The sequence below is a fragment of the Moschus berezovskii genome, chromosome 19 (assembly GCF_049115385.1).
Source record: "Moschus berezovskii isolate FMDL1 chromosome 19, NW_MosBer_1.0, whole genome shotgun sequence".
Lineage (NCBI taxonomy): Eukaryota > Metazoa > Chordata > Mammalia > Artiodactyla > Moschidae > Moschus > Moschus berezovskii.
This window is the reverse complement of record NC_142478.1, coordinates 67,333,331-67,355,867: the sequence shown is the minus strand read 5'-3', so window position 1 is coordinate 67,355,867 and position 22,537 is coordinate 67,333,331. Positions and strand designations below refer to the sequence as shown.

The 22,537-nt window shown below is 44.9% G+C and overlaps 1 protein-coding gene across 1 annotated transcript in view; it reads right to left on the bottom strand.

Moving 5' to 3' along the window:
• SVOP (SV2 related protein) overlaps nt 1-22,537 on the bottom strand; it is a 66,723-nt gene that overhangs the window by 19,227 nt on the left and 24,959 nt on the right. The window contains exons 5-7 of the mRNA XM_055404689.2: nt 21,392-21,463; nt 14,410-14,534; nt 110-173 (exon numbers count right to left, since the gene is read on the bottom strand). Coding sequence (XP_055260664.1) covers nt 110-173; nt 14,410-14,534; nt 21,392-21,463 — 261 coding nt within the window. The remainder of the gene's footprint in view (nt 1-109; nt 174-14,409; nt 14,535-21,391; nt 21,464-22,537) is intronic.

The following is a 22,537-nucleotide window of genomic DNA, read 5'->3' as shown; positions in this document are numbered from 1 at the left end:
ATATTGTGTTTTTCTTAAACTCCACTTTCTTCATCCTGTGGCTCAAGACACAGGGGATCTGCTGCTCAGAGACTGAGTATTCTTCAGACTCCCAGACCATCCTCCTTACCTCGATCAGCAGAATACACTTAGCTCTGGCTTTCATGGGAAGGAACTCAGCATACAGTGTAACCCTGGGAAAGCAAAAGAGAGAAAGGGAATTAATGTCAGGGCTGAGTGGGAAGATTGCGACGGTTTTCTGGATTTTTTCAGCTAAAGAAAAAAGTCAATGTCATTTAGTCTTACTTCTCAGTGTATTTCAGTAAGTCTCTCCCTGTTTTGGTGTCCTCTCTCTCTTTGATCTCTCTGCTTGAAACCCTAGCTGAGATCATATTCAAGAATATTGAACCCAGCACTTCTTTGGCGGTCCAGTAGGTTAAGACTCTATGCCTCCACTGCCGGGGGCATGGGTTCAGTCCCTGGTGAGGGGACTAAGATCCTGCATTTCACATGGCCAAAAAAAAAAAAAATAATAATCTCTGTGCCCTGTTCTCATCAAATATATAAATAGTATTTAGTATTTCTGTGCTATTTTAATAGTATTTCCATGCTATTTATCCTCTTACACACATATATTCCACCATATTCATGGGCCATATTTTCTTTAATAATAGCTACCTTTTATTGAGGACCTACTATGTGCCAAATGTTTTCCTAAATGATCTACATGAATTATCTCACTCAATAAATGACAAACATGGAGAATCAACAGGGTAGGTAATTATAATTTCCACTGTGTATGTATGCGTGTGTGTATCTTTAGCTCCTATTTTCATCTCTGTATCTGCGTCGAGTGAGTGAAGACTCTTTGCAACTGTATAGTCCATGGAATTCTCCAGGCCAGAATAGTGGAATGGGTAGCTGTTGCATCCTCCAGGGGATCTTCCCAATCCAGCGATCAAACCCAGGTCTCCTGCATTGTGGGCAGATTCTTTATCAGCTGAGCTACCAGGGAAGCTCAAGAATACTGAAGTGGGTAGCCTATCCCTTTTCCAGTGGATCTTCCCGACCCAAGAATCAAAGTGGGGTCTACTGCATTGCAGGTGGATTCTTTACCAACTGAGCTATCAGGGAAGCCAATCAGATAAGTTGTTATTTGACTAGGATCACATTGCTAGTAAATTAGCAAGTAGAAGAGCCATATTTTTAATCCAGGTCTGTCTATATTATACACCCCTTCATTCACTTCCCTATTTAGGTGGTTTCACAATTATAAACAATACTTCAACAAGCATCTTTCATCTTAAATCTTTGTTCGCATGTGTTTTCCTTAGGATGGATTCTTAAAGTAGAATTTGAGTCAAAGGGTATGCATATCTTAAAGCTTTTGATAAATATGACCAAAGTGGTTCCCAAAAATATTGTTCCAATTTATATTCCTACAAGTACCTCTCTCAACACAAACCATTAGGAATTTCATTAACTCAGCTTTGAGAATGGAGACCAATTGCCAGCATTGTAAAAGATGACAGTGATTATCATGAATGACTTTGAAATTTTATTAATATTCTCCAAATGGTGTTCCTGTATTATTTTTTAAAATCAATAATACTGAAATAAGAAGTGTGTTTACATTTTTCTCCACCAAATTAAAGTCAAGTTACTAACCATGAAAAAATGTGCTATAGCATATTCTGAGGACAAAGCTAATCCTAAAATGTCAGGGATTTGTTTGGACATGCTATAATGAACTTAGAGCATGCAACCTTTTTATCTTAGGCATATAAGTGGTACATGAATGCATTCTCACTGTAAATAATCTAGCAATATGCAAGAATACAAAGTATCTGAAGAATCTTCCTCTTCCTCCTTAGCCCTGCTTCCATTCCCCTGCCCCAAAGTCATGACTAATAGCTGTTTGCTTTGCAAACTTCCAGCCCCTTCTCTATGTAAATGAACATATAAATTTAAAACTGAACAGACATTTTTCCAAAGAAGACATAACAGATGGTAACAGGCACATGAAAAGATGTTCAATATCACAAATTATCAGGGAAATGCAAATCAAAACCACCATGAGCTATCACCTCACACCTGTCAGAATGGTCATTATCAAAAAGACAACAAATAACAAGCATTGATGAGGACGCAGAGAGAAAAGAACCCCCATGCAGTGTCAGTGGGAATGTAAATTGGTGCAGTCACTATGGAAAACATCATGGGGGTGCCTCAAAAATTAAAAATAGAACTATCATATGATCCAGCAATTCCACTCCTGGGTATTCATCTGAAGAAAATGTAAACACTGATTCAAAAAGATATATGCACCTCAATGTTCACCGCAGCATTATTTACAATAGCCAAGGTTCAGAAGCAACCTGTGTCCATATAAATATATATATATATATACACACATATATACAAAATATACATACACATACATACATACATTTATATATACACAATAGAATATTAACCATTCAAAAAGAATTAAATCTTGTCATTCGCAACAACATAGATGAACCTAGAGAGTATTATACTAAGAGAAGTCAGACAGAAAGACAAATGCTATGTGATTTCACTTGTATGTGAAACCTCAAAAACAGAACAAATAAACAAACATAGCAAGCAGAAATAGAGTTGCAGACACAGAGGACAGGTGGTTGCCAGGGGTGGGGTTGGGGAGGGGCAAAGCGACAACTAAGTGACGGACATGAAGAGGTAAAAACTTCCAGCTGCAAAACAAATGAGTCATGGGTATGAAATGTACGCTGTGAGGTCTATACACTAGAATTAATTACATAATAATAGTAGTAATTGGGCTTTCCATGGGGGCACTAGTGGTAAAGAATCTGCCTGACAATGCAGGAGATGGCAGAGACAGGAGTTTGATCCCTGGGTCGGGAAGACCTCCTGGAGGAGGAAATGATTACCCCCTCCAGTATTCTTGCCTGGAAAATTCCATAGACAGAGGAGCCTGGTGGGCTACAGTCCATGGAGCAACAAAATCAGACACGACTGAGCACAATAGTAATAATAAATTTAAGAAACATGATATCTTTTTTCTTCCCTTCCCTTCTCCTTCCTTCCCACACATGCAGTGTATAGCCAGTGTGCCATTCATACAAATGGCCCCATTCTTACCACTTCCGGCTATGCCAGTCCAACTCGCAACTGCCAGTACCTGTAACTCTTCCCTGAGTGTTTTCCCTGGTCATTAAAGCTTGCTTTGCCAACCCGTGTGGTAGACCAGAAGTGCCAAGGAATTTAAACTTCTTGGGAGCAGCTCTCAACAAACGACAGTTTGCTCGTCTCTTGAACAGGACAATCTGGAGAATGTGTTGCAGTCTCTCAGAGGAAAGTCCTTGCTCCTGAGTGTCTATGTCAGGATCTGCTCCTGAGAAGACAATTTGGAAGTCTTTCCATAATAATCTATATCTACCAGATTATTTTTTAACAGCTGCAATCCTATCGATGAACTTAGATTGCTTTCAATTTCTTGTTTTTGTAGCCTATGCCACAAGAACATCTCTTCCTGTAATTGTGCCCTGCATCTGGCCATTATTTATAGCAGTTCATTATGAAAAAGAGTAATTTGGGATTCATTCAAAGTAGGGGGATTATTGCAATCACATTAAAGAGTCAAAGAAAGAGCAATGAAATTAGCAACACCAAGAAGCAAATGATACAGACATGAGTAAATCCCCTCTGCAAGTAATTGCATTTTGGGCACTTGGCAATTAGAGATTTGCCATTTGGATCACACGCTTGGAGAGAAATGACCTGGGACCTCCATCTGGCATTTCTTTCTGCTTGGTCTTTGGGGAAAGAGCAGTGTCAAGGTCAGATGTGTGAGCAAGCTGAGTGTAGACAACAAATCTGAAGAAACTTCTGAGGCAGGTCCCAAGGTAGAATAGATGGGCAGCTACCTGGGGTATTTGTCTTTAAGAGTGGCTAAAACACTCAGTAGGATGCCAGGTAAGGCAGGCTTCCAGCTCATAGATAAGTAGTGTTTCTGCTGAGATACACAGCGCCCTCTACTGGAAATAATAAACCATCTGCCCAGGTGCCAGCCTGCGTCTTGTATATTTTTTTGTGAGGCAGGATGTGACTGGTGATGGAAGTAAACTCCGATGCTGTAAAGAACAATATTGCATAGGAACCTGGAATGTTAGGCCCATGAATCAAGGTAAATTGGAAGTGGTCAATTTACCTTGAGATGACAAGAGGAATCAGTGATCTAAAATGGACTGGAAAGGGTGAATTTAACTCAGATGACCATTATATCTACTACTGTGGGCAAGAATCCCTTAGAAGAAATGGAGTAGCCCTCATAGTCAACAAAGAGTCCAAAATACAGTACTTGGATGCAATCTCAAAAATGACAGAATGATCTCTGTTCGTTTCCAAGGCAAACCATTCAATATCACAGTAAATCTATGCCCCAACAAGTAATGCTGAAGAAGCTGAAGTTGAACGGTTCTATGAAGACCTACAAGACCTTCTAGAACTAACACCCAAAAAAGATGTCCTTTTCATTACAGGGGACTGGAATGCAAAAGTAGGAAGTCAAGATACCTGGAGTAACAGGCAAATTAGGCCTTGGAGTACAAAATGAATCAGGGCAAAGGCTAATAGAGTTTTGCCAAGAGAACGCACTGGTCATAACAAACATCTTCTTCCAATAACACAAGAGAAGACTCTACACATGGACATCACCAGATGGTCAACACCGAAATCAGGTTGATTATATTCTTTGCAGCTGAAGATGGAGAAGCTCTATACAGTCAGCAAACTCAAGACCGGGAATTGACTGTGGCTCAGATCATGAACCCCTTATTGCCAAATTCAGACTTAAATTGCAAAAGGAGGGAAAACCACTAGACCATTCAGGTATGACCTAAATCAAATCCCTTACGATTATACACTGAAAGTGACAAATAGATTCAAGGGACTACATCTGATAGACAGAGTGCCTGAAGAACTGTGGACAGATGTTCCTGACACTGTACAAGAGGCAGGGATCAAGCCCACCCCAAGAAAAAGAAATGCAGAAAGGCAAACTGGCTGTCTGAGGAGGCCTTACAAAGAGCTGAGAAAAGAAGGGAAGCAAAAAGCAAAGGAGAAAAGGAAAGATACACCCATTTGAACGCAGAGTTCCAAATAGCAGGGAGAAATAAGAAAGCCTTCCTTAGTGATCAATGCAAAGAAATAGAGGAAAACAATAGAATGGGAAAGACTAGAGATCTCTTCAAGAAAATTAGAGATGCCAAGGGAACATTTCATGCAAAGATGGGCACAATAAAGGACAGAAATGGTCCTAACAGAAGCAGAAGATATTAAGAAGAGGTGGCAAGAATGTACAGAACAACTATACAAAAAAGATCTTCATGATCCAGATAACCAAGATGGTGTGATCACTCACTTAGAGCCAGACATCCTGGAATGCAGTCAAGTGGGCCTTAGGAAGCATCACTACGAACAAAGCTAGTGGAGGTGATGGAATTCCAGTTGAGCTATTTCAAATACTAAAAGATAATGCTGTGAAAGTGCTGCACTCAATATGCCAACAAATTTGGAAAACTCAGCAGTGGCCACAGGACTGGAAAAGGTCAGTTTTCATTCCAATCCCAAAGAAAGACAATGCCAAAGAATGTTCAAACTATAGCACAATTGCACTCATCTCACACGCTAGCAAAGTGATGCTCAAAATTCTCCAAGCCAGGCTTCAACAGTACGTGAACCGTGAACTTCCAGAAGTTCAAGCTGGATTTAGAAAAGGCAGAGGACCCAGAGATCAAATTGCCAACATTCACTGGATCATCAAGAAAGTAAGAGAGTTCCAGAAAAACATCTGCTTCACGCCAAAGCCTTTGACTGTGTGGATCACAATAAACTGGAAAATTTTTAAAGAGATGGGACTACCAGACCACCTTACCTGCCTCCTGAGAAATCTGTATGCAGGTCAAGGAGCAATAGTTAGAACTGGAACAACAGACTGGTTCCAGATTGGGAAAGGAGTACTTCAAGACTGTATATTGTCGCCCTGCTTATTTAACTTATATACAGGGTACATCATGTGAAATGCTGGGCTGGATGAAGCACAAGCTGGAATCAAGATTACCAGGAGAAATATTAGTAACCTCAGATATGCAGATGACACCACCCTTATGGCAGAAAATGAAGAAGAACTAAACAGCCTCTTGAAGAAAGTGAAAGAGGAGAGTGAAAAAGTGGGCTTAAAACTCAACATTCAGAAAACTAAGATCATGGCATCTGGTCCCATCACTTCATGGCAAATAGATGGGGAAACAGTGGAAACAGTGAGAGACTTTATATTTTTGGGCTCCAAAATCACTGCAGATGGTGACTGCAGCCATGAAATTAAAAGATGCGTGCTCCTTAGAAGAAAAGCTATGACCAACCTAGACAGCACATTAAAAAGCAGAGACATTACTATGCTGACAAAGGGCAACCTAGTCAAAGCTATGGTTTTTCCAATAGTCACATATGGATGTGCGAGTTGGACCATGAAGAAAGCTGAGCGCTGAAGAATTGATGCTTTTGAACTGTGGTGCTGGAGAAGACTCTTGAGAGTTCCTTGGACTGCAAGGAGATCCAACCAGTCCATCATAAAGGAAATCAGTCCTGAATATCCATAGGAAGGACTGATGCTGAAACTGAAACTCCAATACTTTGGCCACCTGATGCAAAGAACTGACTCACTGGAAAAGAGCCTGATGCTAGGAAAGATTGAAGGTGGGAGGAGAAGGGGACAACAGAGGATGAGATGGTTGGATGGCATCACCGACTGGATGGACATGAGTTTGAGCAAGCTCCGGGAGTTGGTGATGGATGGGGAAGCCTGGTGTGCTGCAGTTCATGGGGTTGCAAAGAGTTGGATACAACTGAGCAACTGAACTTAGTTACTTATTATGTGCAACTATTTTTGCCTAGAAAATTCCATGGACAGAGGAGCCTGGAGGGCTCAGTCCATGGGGTCTTAAAGACTCAGACACGACTGGGTGACTGAGCAATTGAGGTGATTATTATTTTGGGGGTCCTGTGTGCATTTTTCTAAAGTTTCTAAAACAAAATGTATTGTTTACTGCCTCTCCTCTTCACATCAGTATTTAAAACACTGAATCATCTCTTTCTCAGACTCAGTGGATGTCCCTATGCAAGAAAATGGAAAGTGAACAAATAATTCTTTCCTCAGCCTCCCAACACCAAACCCTAAGAGAACAATCCACGTTGCTTTGCTTTTCTATTAAAATAGATCTTCCCACATCCAACTTTTCTTATTGAGACACTATTTAGTTTTCATTTCGTGTTAGCTAGAAACATCACTTCTCTTTTCCAGAACACAGACATGTTTTCGAGATATATTTCTATTCATCAGCACTTAAGCCTGTTTAAAAATTAAGCAAAACAAAAACTTTAAAATGTCAACACCACCAAAAAAATGAACACCCTAAAACTACTACTGGATTCCACTATCCTAGCACTTAGTTTTCATTGTAAAAAATTGCTTAGTGGCCTAAATGAGTAAACATTCATTCAGTTCAGTTCAGTTCAGTCGCTCAGTTGTGTCTGACTCTTTGCAACCCCATGAATCACAGCACGCCAGGCCTCCCTGTCCATCACCAACTCCCAGAGTTCACTCAAACTCATGTCCACCGAGTCGGTGATGCCATCCAGCCATCTCATTCTCTGTCATCCCCGTCTCCTCCAGCCCCCAATCCCTCCCAGCATCAGAGTCTTTTCCAGTGAGTCAACTCTTCGCATGAGGTGGCCAAAGTATTGCAGTTTCAGCTTTAGCATCAGTCCTTCCAATGAACACCCAGGATTGATGATCTCCTTTAGGATGGACTGGTTGGATCTCCTTGCAGTCCAAGGAACTCTCAAGAGTCTTCTCCAGCACCACAGTTCAAAAGCATCAATTCTGCGGCGATCAGCTTTCTTCACAGTCCGACTCTCACATCCATACATGACCACGGGAAAAACCATAGCCTTGACTAGACGGACCTTTGTTGGCAAAGTAATGTCTCTGCTTTTTAATATATTATCAAGGTTGGTCATAACTTTCCTTCCAAGGAGTAAGCGTCTTTTAATTTCATGGCTGCAATCAGCATCTGCAGTGATTTTGGAGCCCCAAAAAATAAAGTCTGACACTGTTTCCACTGTTTCCCCATCTATTTCCCATGCAGTGATGGGACCAGATGTCATGATCTTAGTTTTCTGAATGTTGAGCTTCAAGCCAACTTTTTCACTCTCCTCTTTCACTTTCATCAGTTTCCCCCAAAATGTATTATTTGTAATGATAAAGTTACATTTAGCTCTTTTGCTTTGATTTGCTAAGTTACATTTAGCTCTTTCTTCCTTCTTGTGGGTATGTAAATTGGTACAGCCACAATGGAGAACAGTATGGAATCTCCTTAAAAAACTAAAAATAGAGTTACTATATGATCCTGTAATAACACTCCGGGGCTTATATTCAGAGAAAACCACACTCTGGAAAGACAATACACCTCAGTGTTGACTAAAGCACTGTTCACAACAGCTAAGACATGAAAACAACCTAACTGTCCATCAACAAAGAAATGGATAAAGAAGATGTGGTATACTTATACAACAGACTATTATTCAGCCACAAAAAAGAATGAAATCATGTCATATGCAGCAACATGAACAGACCCAGAGATTATCATACTGAGTAAGCCAGAGGGAGAAAGATAAATATCGTAGGATATTGCTTATATGTGGAAACTAGAAAAAAGGTACAAGCGAACTTATATAATATGAAACAGAAATAGACCCAGAGACAGAAAAGAAACTTCTGGTTACCGAAGGGGAAGGTGGGGGAGAGGCTTATGGAACAGAGGTTAGTCAGTTATGGCCATGCTAGCCTAGCCAGTGCCCGGCCAACTCACCAGCTGACAAAAGACACAAGAGTAAGTCCTGCAGAGATGAGAACCACCAAAAGACCAAACTGCAGGATCATGGGTTAAATCCACTGTCATTTTAAGCCATAAGTGTTGGAGTAGTTTGTTACAAAGCAAAAGGAAACTACATTCCACTTAATAACCACCTGTTCTCAGGCAAATCCCTCAGGATCTCTGAGCCTCAGTTTTCTTATCTGTTAAATGGGGATAATAGGGTTGTTCGATGGACAAGGAGAGGCAGTGTGAAGAGAGGGCTAAGCATGGCTCCCCATGCTAGGGAAGCACTCCACTCATTATCATCAGCATCACTACCAACGTTACTGTCGTTGTTGTTCTCATCAAGGACCCAAGTGAACACCTTCTTTGGGGGAAGCAAGAAAAGAAACAAGAAATAAAGGGAGAGGAGTTAGAAAGGCAAAAATTAGGGCAGAGGGATGGGCTTCTTATTAACAACATAATTTCTGTATGAATCGATGGATGTCAGCTAAACATACTGTGTTAGTCACCTGCAAGATACACAAGTCATTATGCTGCACACCTAAACAGTTGTTTTGTTGTTGTTTAATGGCTAAGTCATGTCTGACTCTTTTGCAAACCCATGGACTATAGCCCGCCAGGCTCCTCTGTACATGGGATTTCCCAAGCACGAATACTGGAGTGGGTTGCCATTTCCTTTTCCAAGGGATTTTTGCAACCCAGGGATCAAGCCCACATCTCCTGCGTTGGCAGGTGGGTTCTTTACCATTAAGCACCTGGCAAGCCCACAGCTTATAAGTGCTGTATGTCAATTCCATCTCAATAAAACTAAGAGAAAAACATCTTTTCAATTAAAAAAAATTAATAATATAATTTGCATTTATACTAAATACAGAGTATATTATAAGGATTTCTGATTGTTGAACTTTTAAAAATAATAGAGCAAAATCCTCCTCACTTGATTTTGTGAAGTGGCACAACTAGGTAAAGTCCTTCTGAAGGAATGGAAACTCTTAGTTATATTTAATTAACAAAAATGTTTTCAACTAAATGTTTCCAAATAATGAACTTAGGGGAGCCATTTTTATAACTAGATAAGAGCTTTGCAAAATTAAGGCATGATTATTTTATGTAAATAGCTGGCATGAAAGTGCTTGGGAATCAAGCGAGTCTCCTGGATGGCTAAAACATTTCTTCTGTTAACTTTCTTTTTTTTTACCTTGCCACACGTAATGCAGGATCTTAGCTCCCCAGCCAGGGATCAAACCAGTGTCCCCTGCAGTGGAAGTGCAGTCTTGAACTCTGGACCTCCAGGGAAGACCGTCTTCTGTAATTTTGTGTGTGGTTTTTATTTGCCCTCTTTTTGCTAAGCATGTGATCTTACACACGCTACTGCTACAAAGCCTCAGTTTCCTTACCCAGAGAATGGAGGTCGTCATATCTATGAATTAAGGCTTGGCAAGTCTAGAATGGTCATGTGTCTGGAATGCAGTAATAGCTCAATAAACAGACAGAAGCGCTAATGCAGCATTAAAAAAATGAACGGCTAAATGGGGAGGCATGACGTTTGGGGGGGAGGGAGCAGACAGGCAAACTTGGAACCCTCACGATATCCAGGCAGCGGGTAAAGGCCCTCCCAGCTGCTCTGTGTCCTTAACTGTATTCCCCTGGCGTCTGTCCTCCCTGGCTGAAGATCTCTTCCCTTTGCAGTTTCCGGAGGTGGTTTGTTTTCTTTCCTCCAGTGACTCAGCCATTGGAATCTCATCGGCTTACAGCCTTCCACAGGTTCCTGAGAATTTCTGTTTTGCTCATGGCCCTTTTCTCTTGCTTTCCAGCACCATTCGAGATTTATTTCTTATACCTTCTGTGTTACTTCCAGAAAATGTGGAAGATGACCCAGAAAGAGCACTTCGCATGGCAGCATCTTCAACAAGAATCACTGAGGACGTCCGCAAGCCCCGGTTCCTTTCCCTTCCCTCCGATGGCCAGAAAATCCAGGGCGTGGATGTTGGGAGGCTGGATCTGCTGCCATCTCCCCAAGCATCCCTGGGAGAGGAATTTCACGTGTTCCTCTGTGAGCCCATCCCTTCCAGCCACGAGGGGGAAACGGTCCCAGAGTCAATGAATGGCTCAAGAATGGGGCAGTGGCTGGAACAGCAGGAATTCCTGGAGTTGGGCCAGAAGTGGAACAGCTTGGCCACAAGCCCCTGCCAGCCCAGGTGTAATGGCCTCTGCTCTAAGCTCCAGTGGTTCTGAAGCTCATCCCCGATCCAGGAGTCCGTGTCAAATACCTACTCTGCACAGCCCTGGAGGATCGATGATGAATAATAACCCAGGGAAGGGCTGAGCGGAACTGAGAGCCTCTAAGGGGAGAAAGGGCTTCCCAGGTGGTGCTAGTGGTAAAGAACCCACCTGCCAATCCAGGAAATGTAAGAGAAGCAGGTTCAGCCCCCGAGTTGGGAAGATCCCCTGGAGAGGAGGGCATGGCAACCCACTCCAGTATTCTTGTCTGGAGAATCCCATGGACAGGGGAGCCTGGCGGGCTGCAGTCCACGGGGTCGCAATGAGTCACGACTGAAGCGACCCAGCACATGCATGCAAGCACATCGGAAGGGTAAAGGGGAGGGCCTGTAACGGATGCGGCGCCTGGATTCCCTCTTCAGGCCTGAGGCACACAGTCCCTGTGGAATGACCAGGAATGTTGCCTGCTAAGAGCTCAGAGTTGAGCCCCCTGCAGGAACTGCCTTGTCCCAAAGTAGCCAACTTCCCCCAAGGTCATGCTCCCTCCTTGAGGGCAGCCCACATCCAAGGCAGCTGATGTGAACGGACAAAGGTCCAGCCCCCATCCTCAGTATGGAACAATCTAAAGGGCCATCCCAGCTTCTGAACCGTAAGGATCAGCTGAGGCCCCCATCAGCTGTTACAATCACATTGCAACTTAGCTTCTCCCTCTGCCCAGCCCTGTTTTTCTGACTCCTTTACAGGTGTTGATCTTGGTTGCCTCTTGCACACGTATCTCGATTTCTGTTTTCCAGGTTGCCAGCCTGAAACAGGGACCATGTCTGTTTGGCTCACTGTTGTAACCCCAGTACCTAGCACTGGCCTGTGTCATAACAAGACCTCAAGAAAATACCGGTTGAGGGGATTCCTTAGTGGTCCAGTGGTTAACACTTGGGCTTTCACTGCTGTGAACTTGGGTTTGATCCCTGGGAAGGGAACTAAGATCCCACAAGCTACGTGGTACAGGGGGAAAAAATTGGTTGAATGAATGAATAAAACTAAAAAGAAACTACCTGGTCCCTGTGCAAAATTTTCCTAAATTGCTGCAACAGGATTCCTTACTTCCAACCTATTCAACCCATCGCTGCCAGATTAATTATTTTAAAGTACCTCTCCTGCCTGAAAACTTTCAGTGGCTTCCCACTCGTCTGCAGACAATCCCTTTGACCTGACATTCACGACCTTGTATAAGCTTGCCCTAGTCTATCAGGGATTCCTAAATGGCTCAGTGGTAAAGAATCTGCCTACCAAGCTGGAGGTTCGGGTCGTTCCCTGGGTGGGGAAGAATCCCTGGAGTAGGAAACTCCAATATTCTTGCCTGGGAAATCCCATGGACAGAGGAGCCTGGTGGGCTACAGCCCACGGGGTCGCAAAGAGTCGGACACGACTGAGAGACTAAACAGCAGCAGCCGCCTGGTCTACATGGCCCATCTCAGTTTTCGATTCTAACGTTTCTCTGCTAACAAGCTAGCTGAATTGGACCATTAGCCTTCCTCAGACTCAGCTATGGCTTTCTCTTTTCACGAAACTCCCTTCTTATGAGATATCCCACATATTCCCCATCTCCTTGGGTTTCTCTAAATCCTTTTAATTGTTCATAGCAAGGCAGTGGGAAGCAATGGTTAGAGCCCGGGCTCTGGAGTTACACGGTGTGGGTTCTGGCGCAAGTAACCTGACCTCTCTGTAACCTTAGTTTCTTTATCTGTAAAATAGGATTAATAATAGAATCCTCCTCATAGGGGAGTTGGGGAGATTAAATAAGACAGTCTGGGCAAACTGCTTAGAACAGCACCTGCCCCTTAATAAATAGTAAATATTGGCTGTTAATCACCATCCTTTAGAGTGGGGTCAACACTTTTTGACAAAGGTCTGGACAGTAAATACTTCAGGTTTGCAGGCCGCAGAGTTTCTACTGAGACTACTTAACTCTGTTGCTGAAGCACCAAAACAGGTGTAGATAATACGTCAGTGCACGGTGTGGCTATGTTCCAATAAAACTTTATTTAGAGAGCCAGCCGGCAATTCAGATTCGGTCCAGCTGCCACAAGCTGCCAATCTCTGCTTCATAATTCCCCAGTCTCCCAGGAAATGGTGACTTCTTCCTACAATCCTGACTACTCTCAGTATCTTAATAACAGTAACAACAAAATAACACATAACTTACAAAATAATTAGCCCCACCCACTTCCCTGATAGTTAGGTTGGTAAAGAATCTGCCTGCAATGCAGGAGACCCCGGTTCGATTCCTGGGTCGGGAAGATCCGCTGGAGAATGGATAGGCTACCCACTCCAGTATTCTTGGGCTTCCCTTGTGGCTCAGCTGGTAAAGAATCTGCCTGCAATATGGGAGACATGGGTTCATATACCTGGGTTGGGAAGATCTCCTGGAGAAGGGAAGGGCTACCCACTCCAGTATTCTGGCCTGGAAAATTCCATGGACTGTATAGTCCATGGGGTCACAAAGAGTCGGACACAACTGAGAGACTTTCACCTTCGTTTTGACTTCCTGCCTTGTGGTCAGGTTCAGTTCAGTTCAGTTCAGTCGCTCAGTCGTGTCTGACTCTTTGCGACCCCATGAATCACAGCACGCCAGGCCTCCCTGTCCATCACCAACTCCCAGAGTTCATTCAAACTCATGTCCATCAAGTTGGTGATGCCATCCAGCCATCTCATTCTCTGTCGTCCCCGTCTCCTCCCTCCCCCAATCCCTCCCAGCATCAGAGTCTTTTCCAGTGAGTCAACTGTTCGCATGAGGTGGCCAAAGTATTGCAGTTTCAGCTTTAGCATCAGGTTAGAAACAGGTAAAAGGGAGCAGGCAGGGTAGTTAAGAGCATGGATGTTACAGGTGGACCGATTCCAGGTCTTTGTTCCACCTGTACCCTGTGTGACTTGGGCAAATGATTTCACCCACTGAGTCTCAGTTTTCTCAGCTGTAAAATGGGAATTGCACTAATTCAAAACCCCCGCACATCTTCTGGGGCTGCTGTGCTGTGTCTAAGAGAAATGTCCCGTCAATGCCAGATCTATTGTTTTGATTATTATTTCACATCTTTCAGCTATCATGTTGCTTTTGCTGTTGTTAATCATTACAGTACTGACAGTGACACTCTTCTCTGGCTCCATCAGAGTCCCTGGGTAGCAGCAGCCCTAATGTATGTAGTCTTTGCCTCCCTCCGAGCCCATGAACATAGCTGCCTGGCTGGGCGGCCAGAGCTGGGTCTTTACTTACGACTGGGGGACCCCTCCGATCCCGAAGCCCACCAGGCCCCGGAGCACCAGGATCCAGCTGTACACGGGCGCAAACGCACTGAGGATGCCGTAGTACAGGGTCCAGAGCACGCTGATCTTCAGTCCCTGCGGAGAAGGGAGACACCCGGTCACAGCGCTTCTCAGCATCTCCAGTCACACGCCCCTGCACGTGCTCAAAGGTAATCCACACAGCCAAAGGGAGGCTAGGTGTTCTCTGGCAGTGGCGCCAACTCTGAGGGGGAGTGTGGGAAAACTGTGGGGCGTTCTCAGCAGTCCCAGTGATTGGCTGTTAACAGACAGATCCCAGGGACTTTCCTGGTGGTCCAGTGGTTAAGACTCTGTACTTCCACTTCAGAAGGTACGGGGTTCAATTCCTGGTTGGAGAACTAAGATCTCACGTGTGGTGTGGCCAAAATAATTGTTTTAACTTTATAGACAGGTCCTAGAGATGCTAGATGTCCCACAGCACATGAGACATGAAGACTTACCTCACACAAGCTTGAATCGAACTTCCCACCAGATAGTAAACCATGCAGTTGATAACTGTTTATGACTGTCTGCACCGAGACCTTCACTCTGGTCTACATATAAACAGGATTTTGGAAGGTGGGTCACACCTTCCAAAAAAATTCCTGAGGGTAGTTTTTCAGGAAAGCAACTTATAGATAAATCAAAGTACGATACACTTTGTTTTATCTGGAATTTTACAGAATTATCTTTTCAGAAACCCCTGTTGCCAGTGGCAACGGTGCGTGTGATATTTGAGTGACTACAGCATCTGTCTGCATTCATGGGACTTCTATGTGTATCTATGAATGGACTGATCTGAATCTTACAAAGAAAAAGCATCAAGATTTCATTAAATCCAAACTTATTTATAATCGGGGTGAATATGAACGCCTTTCTTTCAGGATCTAGGCAGAGTTGTACGTGAATACTTGCATATTGAAAGGAAATTTATTAGTTACTTCTTTAAAAAATGTTCTCCCTTGTGGCCTAGTTAAGGTATTATAACTGACTTCTTTTTAAATCCGTAAGTGGGAATTCCCTGATGGCTCAATGGTGAAGAATCCGCCTGCCAACGCGGGAGGCACAGGTTTGACTCCTGATCCAGGAAGATCCCACATGCCGTGGAGCAATGAATTCCGGGCACCACAACTATTGAGCCTGTGCTCTAGAGCCTGGGAGCCACAACCACCGAGCCCACAGCCACAGCTGCTGAAGTCCAGACACTCTAGAGCCCGTGCTCTGCAACAAGAGAAGCCACTGCAACGAGAAGCCTGTGCACTGCAACTAGAGAGCAGCCCCTGCTCGCTGCAACTAGAGGAAAGCCCCTGCTCACTGCGATTAGAGAGCAGCCCCTGCTCGCTGCAACTAGAGAGCAGCCCCTGCTCGCTGCGACTAGAGGAAAGCCCATGTAGCAACAAAGACCCAGCACAGACAAAACAACTTAATTCAATTGAAAAAACTGTATAAATGACTAGGCTATTTTATCTTTGAAGTTATTTCTGGATTATTGGGGCACTACAAAAATTTATAATTGTTTTTTTTAAATAAAAGGGACATTGTAGGGAATTCCCTGGCAGTTCAGCAGTTAGGACCTGGCGCTTTCTCTGCTGTGGCCTGGGTTTTCGATCCCTGATCTCGAAGCTAAGATCTCACAAGCCACATGGCACGGCCGGAAAAAAAAAATGTTGTATTTGATGGGGTTGAGAATGGCCGAGGAACACAAAAATGCAGCAGAAACCTGGCATATATTCCTGGAGTGTTAATTACGCTTAGAGATGGAGAAAAAAATTAAGGGCGAATTTAATCAAAAACAGCATTTTTTATAACACAACCAACACCTAAAGTGTCCTGGAGTAGAATGCAAACGTAACGTGAATGTTAGACCTGCCACACGAGGTCTGGGCGGACTGCCCCTTGCAGCACCCTTCCTAGATCTGCAGGACTGAGTTCACCCTTCTGTCCGCCGCCCTCTCTGCACACCTCTACCCCTCAACCCTTGCTTCAGGGAGAAAGTGTGAGACATTCTAATTCTGGCTTTAAAACGAAAATGAATTAAAAGAGACTAGAGAGGGAATTTGGAAGTCTACCACACATGATCTCAGTCTTTTGGAAAACGATTTTGGGTGGTAGAGAGAATGTTTTAAATGACTTTGCACCACTTTGCAAGAATGTGATTAACTTTTCATTTCAATCTTCACTCTTCTGATTATGCTTAAAAGGAAGTGTCCATGGGATGCTGGTCTGTCTTAACACCTTTTTTTTTTTACATTTTTATTTTATATTGGAGTATAGTTGATTTACAATGTTGTGGTAGTTTCAGGTGGACAGCAAAGGGACTCAGCCACACATATACATGTATCCATTCTCCCCCAAACTCCCCTCCCATCCATTCTGCCACATAACATTGAACAGAGTTCCTTGGGCTATACAGTAGGACTTTGTTGGTTATCCATTTTAAATATAGAAGTGAGTACATGTCCATCCCAAATTCTCTAAGAATCCCTTCCCCCATCCTTCCATCTTTAACATCTTTTTAAACATCTGTTAATCTTATTCTTTAACAGAGAGAACAATGAGGCAACCATATCAGCTAGAATTTTATAACATTGTTTTCCTTGTATTTATTTTTGCAGGTATTTCTTACTTAGGGCAATTGCTATTGATTTCCCATTTAAGACTCTAAATCAAGTTCCCTTTTAAAAAAACATGCATCTAAGGATTTTTTTAATGTTGATATAAAGAAAGATATTAAGTACATAAGAGAATATCTGGGGCAGGAATGATTAAAGTCTAGGAAGATCTGGATCTATTGCAATAAATAATAATAAATAAATAAGCAACCTTTCTGCTCCCCTTTCTAAACCCAGGGCTACACAACTAAACAACAACTTCAAGGATGCTGGTACCTGCCATAGACTTAGTTCCTTTCTTCTGGCTTGACCTAACTTGCTAGGGACTGTCTTTTTTTAAAATTTATTTTTTAATTGAAGAATAATTGCTTTACAGAATTTTTTTGGTTTCTGCCAAACATCAACATGAATCAGCCATAGATATACATATGACCCCTCACTAGGGATCTTCTTCCTCGGAACCTGAGAAGTCTTGAATCAGAAATAAGACATCATTAGTGGCAGAGAACCCAAATTATGGGCTTCCCTTGTAGCTCAGCTGGTAAAGAATCCACCTGCAATGCAGGAGACCCTGGTTCAATTCCTGGGTGGGGAAGATCCACTGGTGAAGAAGGGATAGGCTGCCCACTCCAGTATTCTTGGGCTTCCTTGGTGGCTCAGCTGGTAAAGAATCCGCCTGCAATGCGGGAGACCTGGGTTTGATCCCTGGGTTGGGAAGCAATGTGGGAGACCTGGGTTCGATTCTTGAGTTGGGAAGATCCCTTGGAGAAGGGAAAGGCTACCCACTCCAGTATTCTGGCCTGGAGAACTCCACGGACTGTATATCCATGGGGTCAAAAAGAGTCGGACACAACTGAGCGACTTTCACTTTCAGCGGCAGAGAAAATAAAAGAACAGAAGGAAAACAAAGCAGGAGAAGAAGAGCGGGGGAGAGGAAGGCGCCCAGACTGACATGGGAACTACGCCTCCCTTCTGGGGCTGCCTGGCAGCAGTGCTGCTCTGGTGAGGTCACTGACGCCCTCATGCCAGGCAGCAAAGACGAGCAGGCCAACCAGTCCTGTCGGGTCACAGCGGAGTGCAGCTGGCCCTGCATTTGCCTGTTGATGCCAGGGCTTTCCAGCTGCCCAGAGAACAAGGACTCAGCAGCCATCTGGAGGGACCGTCATGGCATTGCAAAGGCGTGCCAGCAAGCCACATCCAAGCACTGCTCAGGGCCTCTGTGGAAACGTCCTCTGGGTTCTCATTAACTGCCCTTGTCGCTCTGCCTAACATCTGTTCTGCCTTGTAGATCGCTACCCCTCCCCCTTTTCCTTCCCTCCTTCCTTCCCTTCCTTCCGTATTTATTAAGCAGCCTCTGTATACCAGGCTCTGGAGACAGAGTGCATAGACATTATATGCACTCAATACTTTGCTCGTTCAATTACTCCCTTCACAATAGGCAGGGATTGAATGCCTGCAGTATGCCAGACCCTTAGAGATACTGATAACATACTAATCATTCATTCCATACACGGGTATTGAACACCGACTGTGCGCTCTGCACTGCTGCTGCTGCTGCTAAGTCGCTTCAGTCGTGTCCGACTCTGTGTGACCCCATAGACGGCAGCCCACCAGACTCCCCCGTCCCTGGGATTCTCCAGGCAAGAACACTGGAGTGGGTTGCCATTTCCTTCTCCAATGCGTGAAAGTGAAAAGTGAAAGTGAAGTCGCTCAGTCATGTCTGACTCTTTGCGACCCCATGGACTGCAGCCCACCAGGCTCCTCCGCCCATGGGATTTTCCAGGCAAGAGTACTGGAGTGGGGTGCCGTCGCCTTCTCCGCACTAGAGGTGCTGAAATGTATCATTCATTCTCTCATTGGTTCACTGTGCATGTACTGAGTACCTCTTGTGGACGTGGCATTCACCCTTTCACTCTGCACATACTGATGGCCTACTGGTTGCTAAACACTTGGTTTTGTCCTGCGCGGCAGCAGGCCACAGGACAGCCAGAGGCTCTGACTTCATGGAACTTTCATTTGCATTTCTGAAATCACTGCCTCATCGTGATGCTGGGCCCTCACCATGCCCTATGGAAAGAGGTTGTTATTTTCATGACCACTTTAGAGACAGCACATTGAGGGCCGAAGGAGATGAGTGATTTGTCCAGGATCAGCAGAGTCAATCCTGGAGCTAAGGCTTCCAACCTCTAAAGCTGTACTTTGAATGAGACACTCCCCTCCTCCAGGACCTTCGGTGGCTACCCATTACCCCCGGTAGAACACATACAGGCCTGTGGAATGCAGGTGGAATGCAGTTAGGACAGGTAGGCCTGGGCGAATGAAAGAGAACTTGCCCTGCCCTGCCAGCCTCAGCTCCAGCCAAAAGCCACCATCAGAGAATGTGGGTCCTAAGCCACCAGATTACCCAGCTTTCCCCAAACCCACAACTCTTTTTATTTTTATGCACAATATGGCCATTTTGAAACAGAGGCAGCTGATTCAAAAATCCCATTAAGCATTGCATGGGATAAATTAAACACATCTGGGGGCCATCTTTGGCTCATGGCCAACCTGCTTGGAACCCATAGCCTGGAAAGGTTTCAAGCCCCTGCTCTAAGAAGCTGAAAGTCTAGCTGCCACTTGGATGCCAGGCCTGCAACCCTAGCTCCAGAGAAGTACACTGATCTATTGCCAGGAGCACTGCTCAGTCACCTGCAGGGCTGCCCGACCCAAGCCCCTGGTCTCTCCAATCATGCTCAAGTATAGTGAAAATATTCACAGGGCAAGGAAACCCGAGCATGTTCAGAACATTGAAATGAGAGGCCCGGTGCCTGCCAGCCACCCCTTTTTATTCCTTAAAGCTAACATGGTCCTAGAGGCTTTGAACTAGATGATGACCTGATCCCATTCTAAATTTTTCTTGAGTCCCAATCAATAGTAGTTACCACTGATCACAGGCTAACTATGCATCAGTAAATACTGTTCTAAATGTATTATATACATATTCTTATTTAATCCTCCCAATGGTCCCGTGAGTTCCTACTGTTGTCAATCCTATTTTGCAGATGGGAAAACTGAGGCTTAGAGAGGGAGAACAGCTTGCCCAAAGTTACCTCGCTCGACAGGGGGCTCTATGATACGAACTCAGATGCGTGTGTCTCCATACCCACGAAGCCACACACCCATGGTCACCCTTCCTTTCCACGACTGCCACAAGTCCCCAGGCTGTGGAAACTCCTGTAGGGATCAGAGTGGCCAACTGAGGGAATTCCCTGGTGGTCCAGTGGTTAAGACTCTGTGCTTCCAACACAGGGGGCCCAGGTTCGATCCCTGGTTGGAGAACTAAGATCCCACATGCCACACCAGGGAACAAAGATCCCACTTCTTCTCAGTGCAGCAAAAAAAAAAAAAAAGGTCAACTTAAAAAGTGGCCCACTGAGTCTCCTGCAAAGCCATGCAGCAGAGGCTCTCACAGAAACCTCTCAGCTGGGCCAAGGTGGATCATGGAGCTAGAAGGAGCTTCTTCGAGCTTGCCAGGGCTCGCCAGCTGTCTGGTTTGCCCTCTCGTCCTAGAGGAGTTCTGGGGAAGCTTTATAGTTAGAGCCGCGCCCACCCTTCCTGATACTGGGCCAGAGCTCCACGCTGCGGAGGAGAAGGCTCCACAATCTGGGGGCACTTTCGCGCCCTCTCGCCAGCCACACCCGCTTTGTGCTGGGTGTGGGATTTGGCACGCTGGTCAGAAGAGCGGGAGGCACCCCTACAGGTAGCCCACCAGGCTTCATCTATTTAGAGTGGATGAACATTCAACTGACCCACCGAATTCTGGCATCCGATTCAGTGATGGCTCCCAGCAACCCAGGTCAGGGTGAAGGATGTGAACGCTGGAGCCAGATACACCTTCATCTTAGCACTGGTCTTGCCATGTTCACTGGCAACATGAGCTTGGTGAATAACAGGTAATGGGAACTGAGGAAGCATTTCCTCTGAACAAGGGGCTTTCGGAACAAGGGTCATTTACTCCCCATAGGAGCCCTATGGGGAAGACTACCACGCTCCCATTTACAGATGAGGACACTGAGGTACAGAGGGGTTAAGCACCAAGGGGGTGGGGCCAGCACCACCACCAGCATCTTTTATGTTCTGAAGCACACATGCTTGGGCCCCCTAGGGAGGTGCGATTTTTTTTTTTCAAGAGTCCACAACTTCATAGCAATGTCTTTCTTTGCCCTTCAATGTAGCTCTGAATTAAACTTCCACCAAAAAAAAAAAAGTTCAGTTGGCACAAGTTTTGCCATGGTCAAGGAGGTAACCCGGAGAACACAAGCGTAGCGGAAGTCGCCTTACTGTTTTTCTGCCATACTGGTCTGAGATGTTTCCCCAGAGGGTAGAGCTGGCCATCATGCCGATAAAGACCACCTGTGGGGGCAAAGACAGCGTCTGTGAGCCAGTGACACGGGCGTCGCTGAGAGGGTGTGCCGCAGCGAGCTCGCGGAGCCACACCCTTAGTAACCAGAATGAGCCAGGCTTTACAGCTTCCCAGGCAGCGCCAGTGGCAGAGGACCCACCTGCTAAAGCAGGAGACATGGGTTTGATCCCTGGGTTGGAAAGATCCCCTGAAGAAGGAAATGGCAACCCATTCCAATGTTCTTGCTTGGAGAATTTCATGGGCAGGGGTAGGACTTGCGCTACAGTCCATAGGGTGGCAAAGAGTTAGACATGACTGAAGCGACTCAGCAAGCGAGCATTTCTGAGATCTTGTTAAGATGCAAACACTGGTCTGAGTGCTTCCTGTTACCATTTAAGTCTCACAACTACCCTACAGGGTGGGGCTACCGTTATCCTCATTTCCCACGTGAGGAAACGGAGCCTCACAGAGGTGAGGTCGCACGGCCAGGGTCACACGTGTGTCAGTGGCACAGCCTGGGCTGGAGTCAGGCTGCCTGGCTGCAGAGCTAGTATTTTTCCAGTTTCTTACAGAACCCAAGAAATGTCTTATGGCTAAGAAAATGTTAAAGGTTGCAAGGTGTTGAATAAAATTTGGAGGATATGAAAACAGGAGACAGGAGGTTAGGATGGGAGCTGGAAGCCATGATCAAGAGAAAGCACCTATGGAGCGCTCACTGCGTGCTGGGCAAAATTCTGGTTCCCTTGTTAGTCCTTGATCAGAGCTGAAGAGGTATGACTACTCATACCCATTTTATAGACAGGTAGCTTGAGGCTTAGAAGGGTTTAAGGGGACTTCCCTGCAGGTCCAGCAGTTAAGACTCTGCACTTCCTATGCAGGAGGTGCAGGTTCCATTCCTGGTTGGGGAACTCAAGATCCATGTGCCGCATGGTGCGGTCAAAAAGTTTTAAAAAAAGAAAAAGAAGGGTTTTAGAAACCTGCTCTGACAGGTCTTAAGCCCAAGCAGGCTGACCAGAGCTTTCTTCATTGTTCTATCCTTTCTGGACACTCGCCAAGTGTCAGAAACCACACTGAATGTTCTTTAC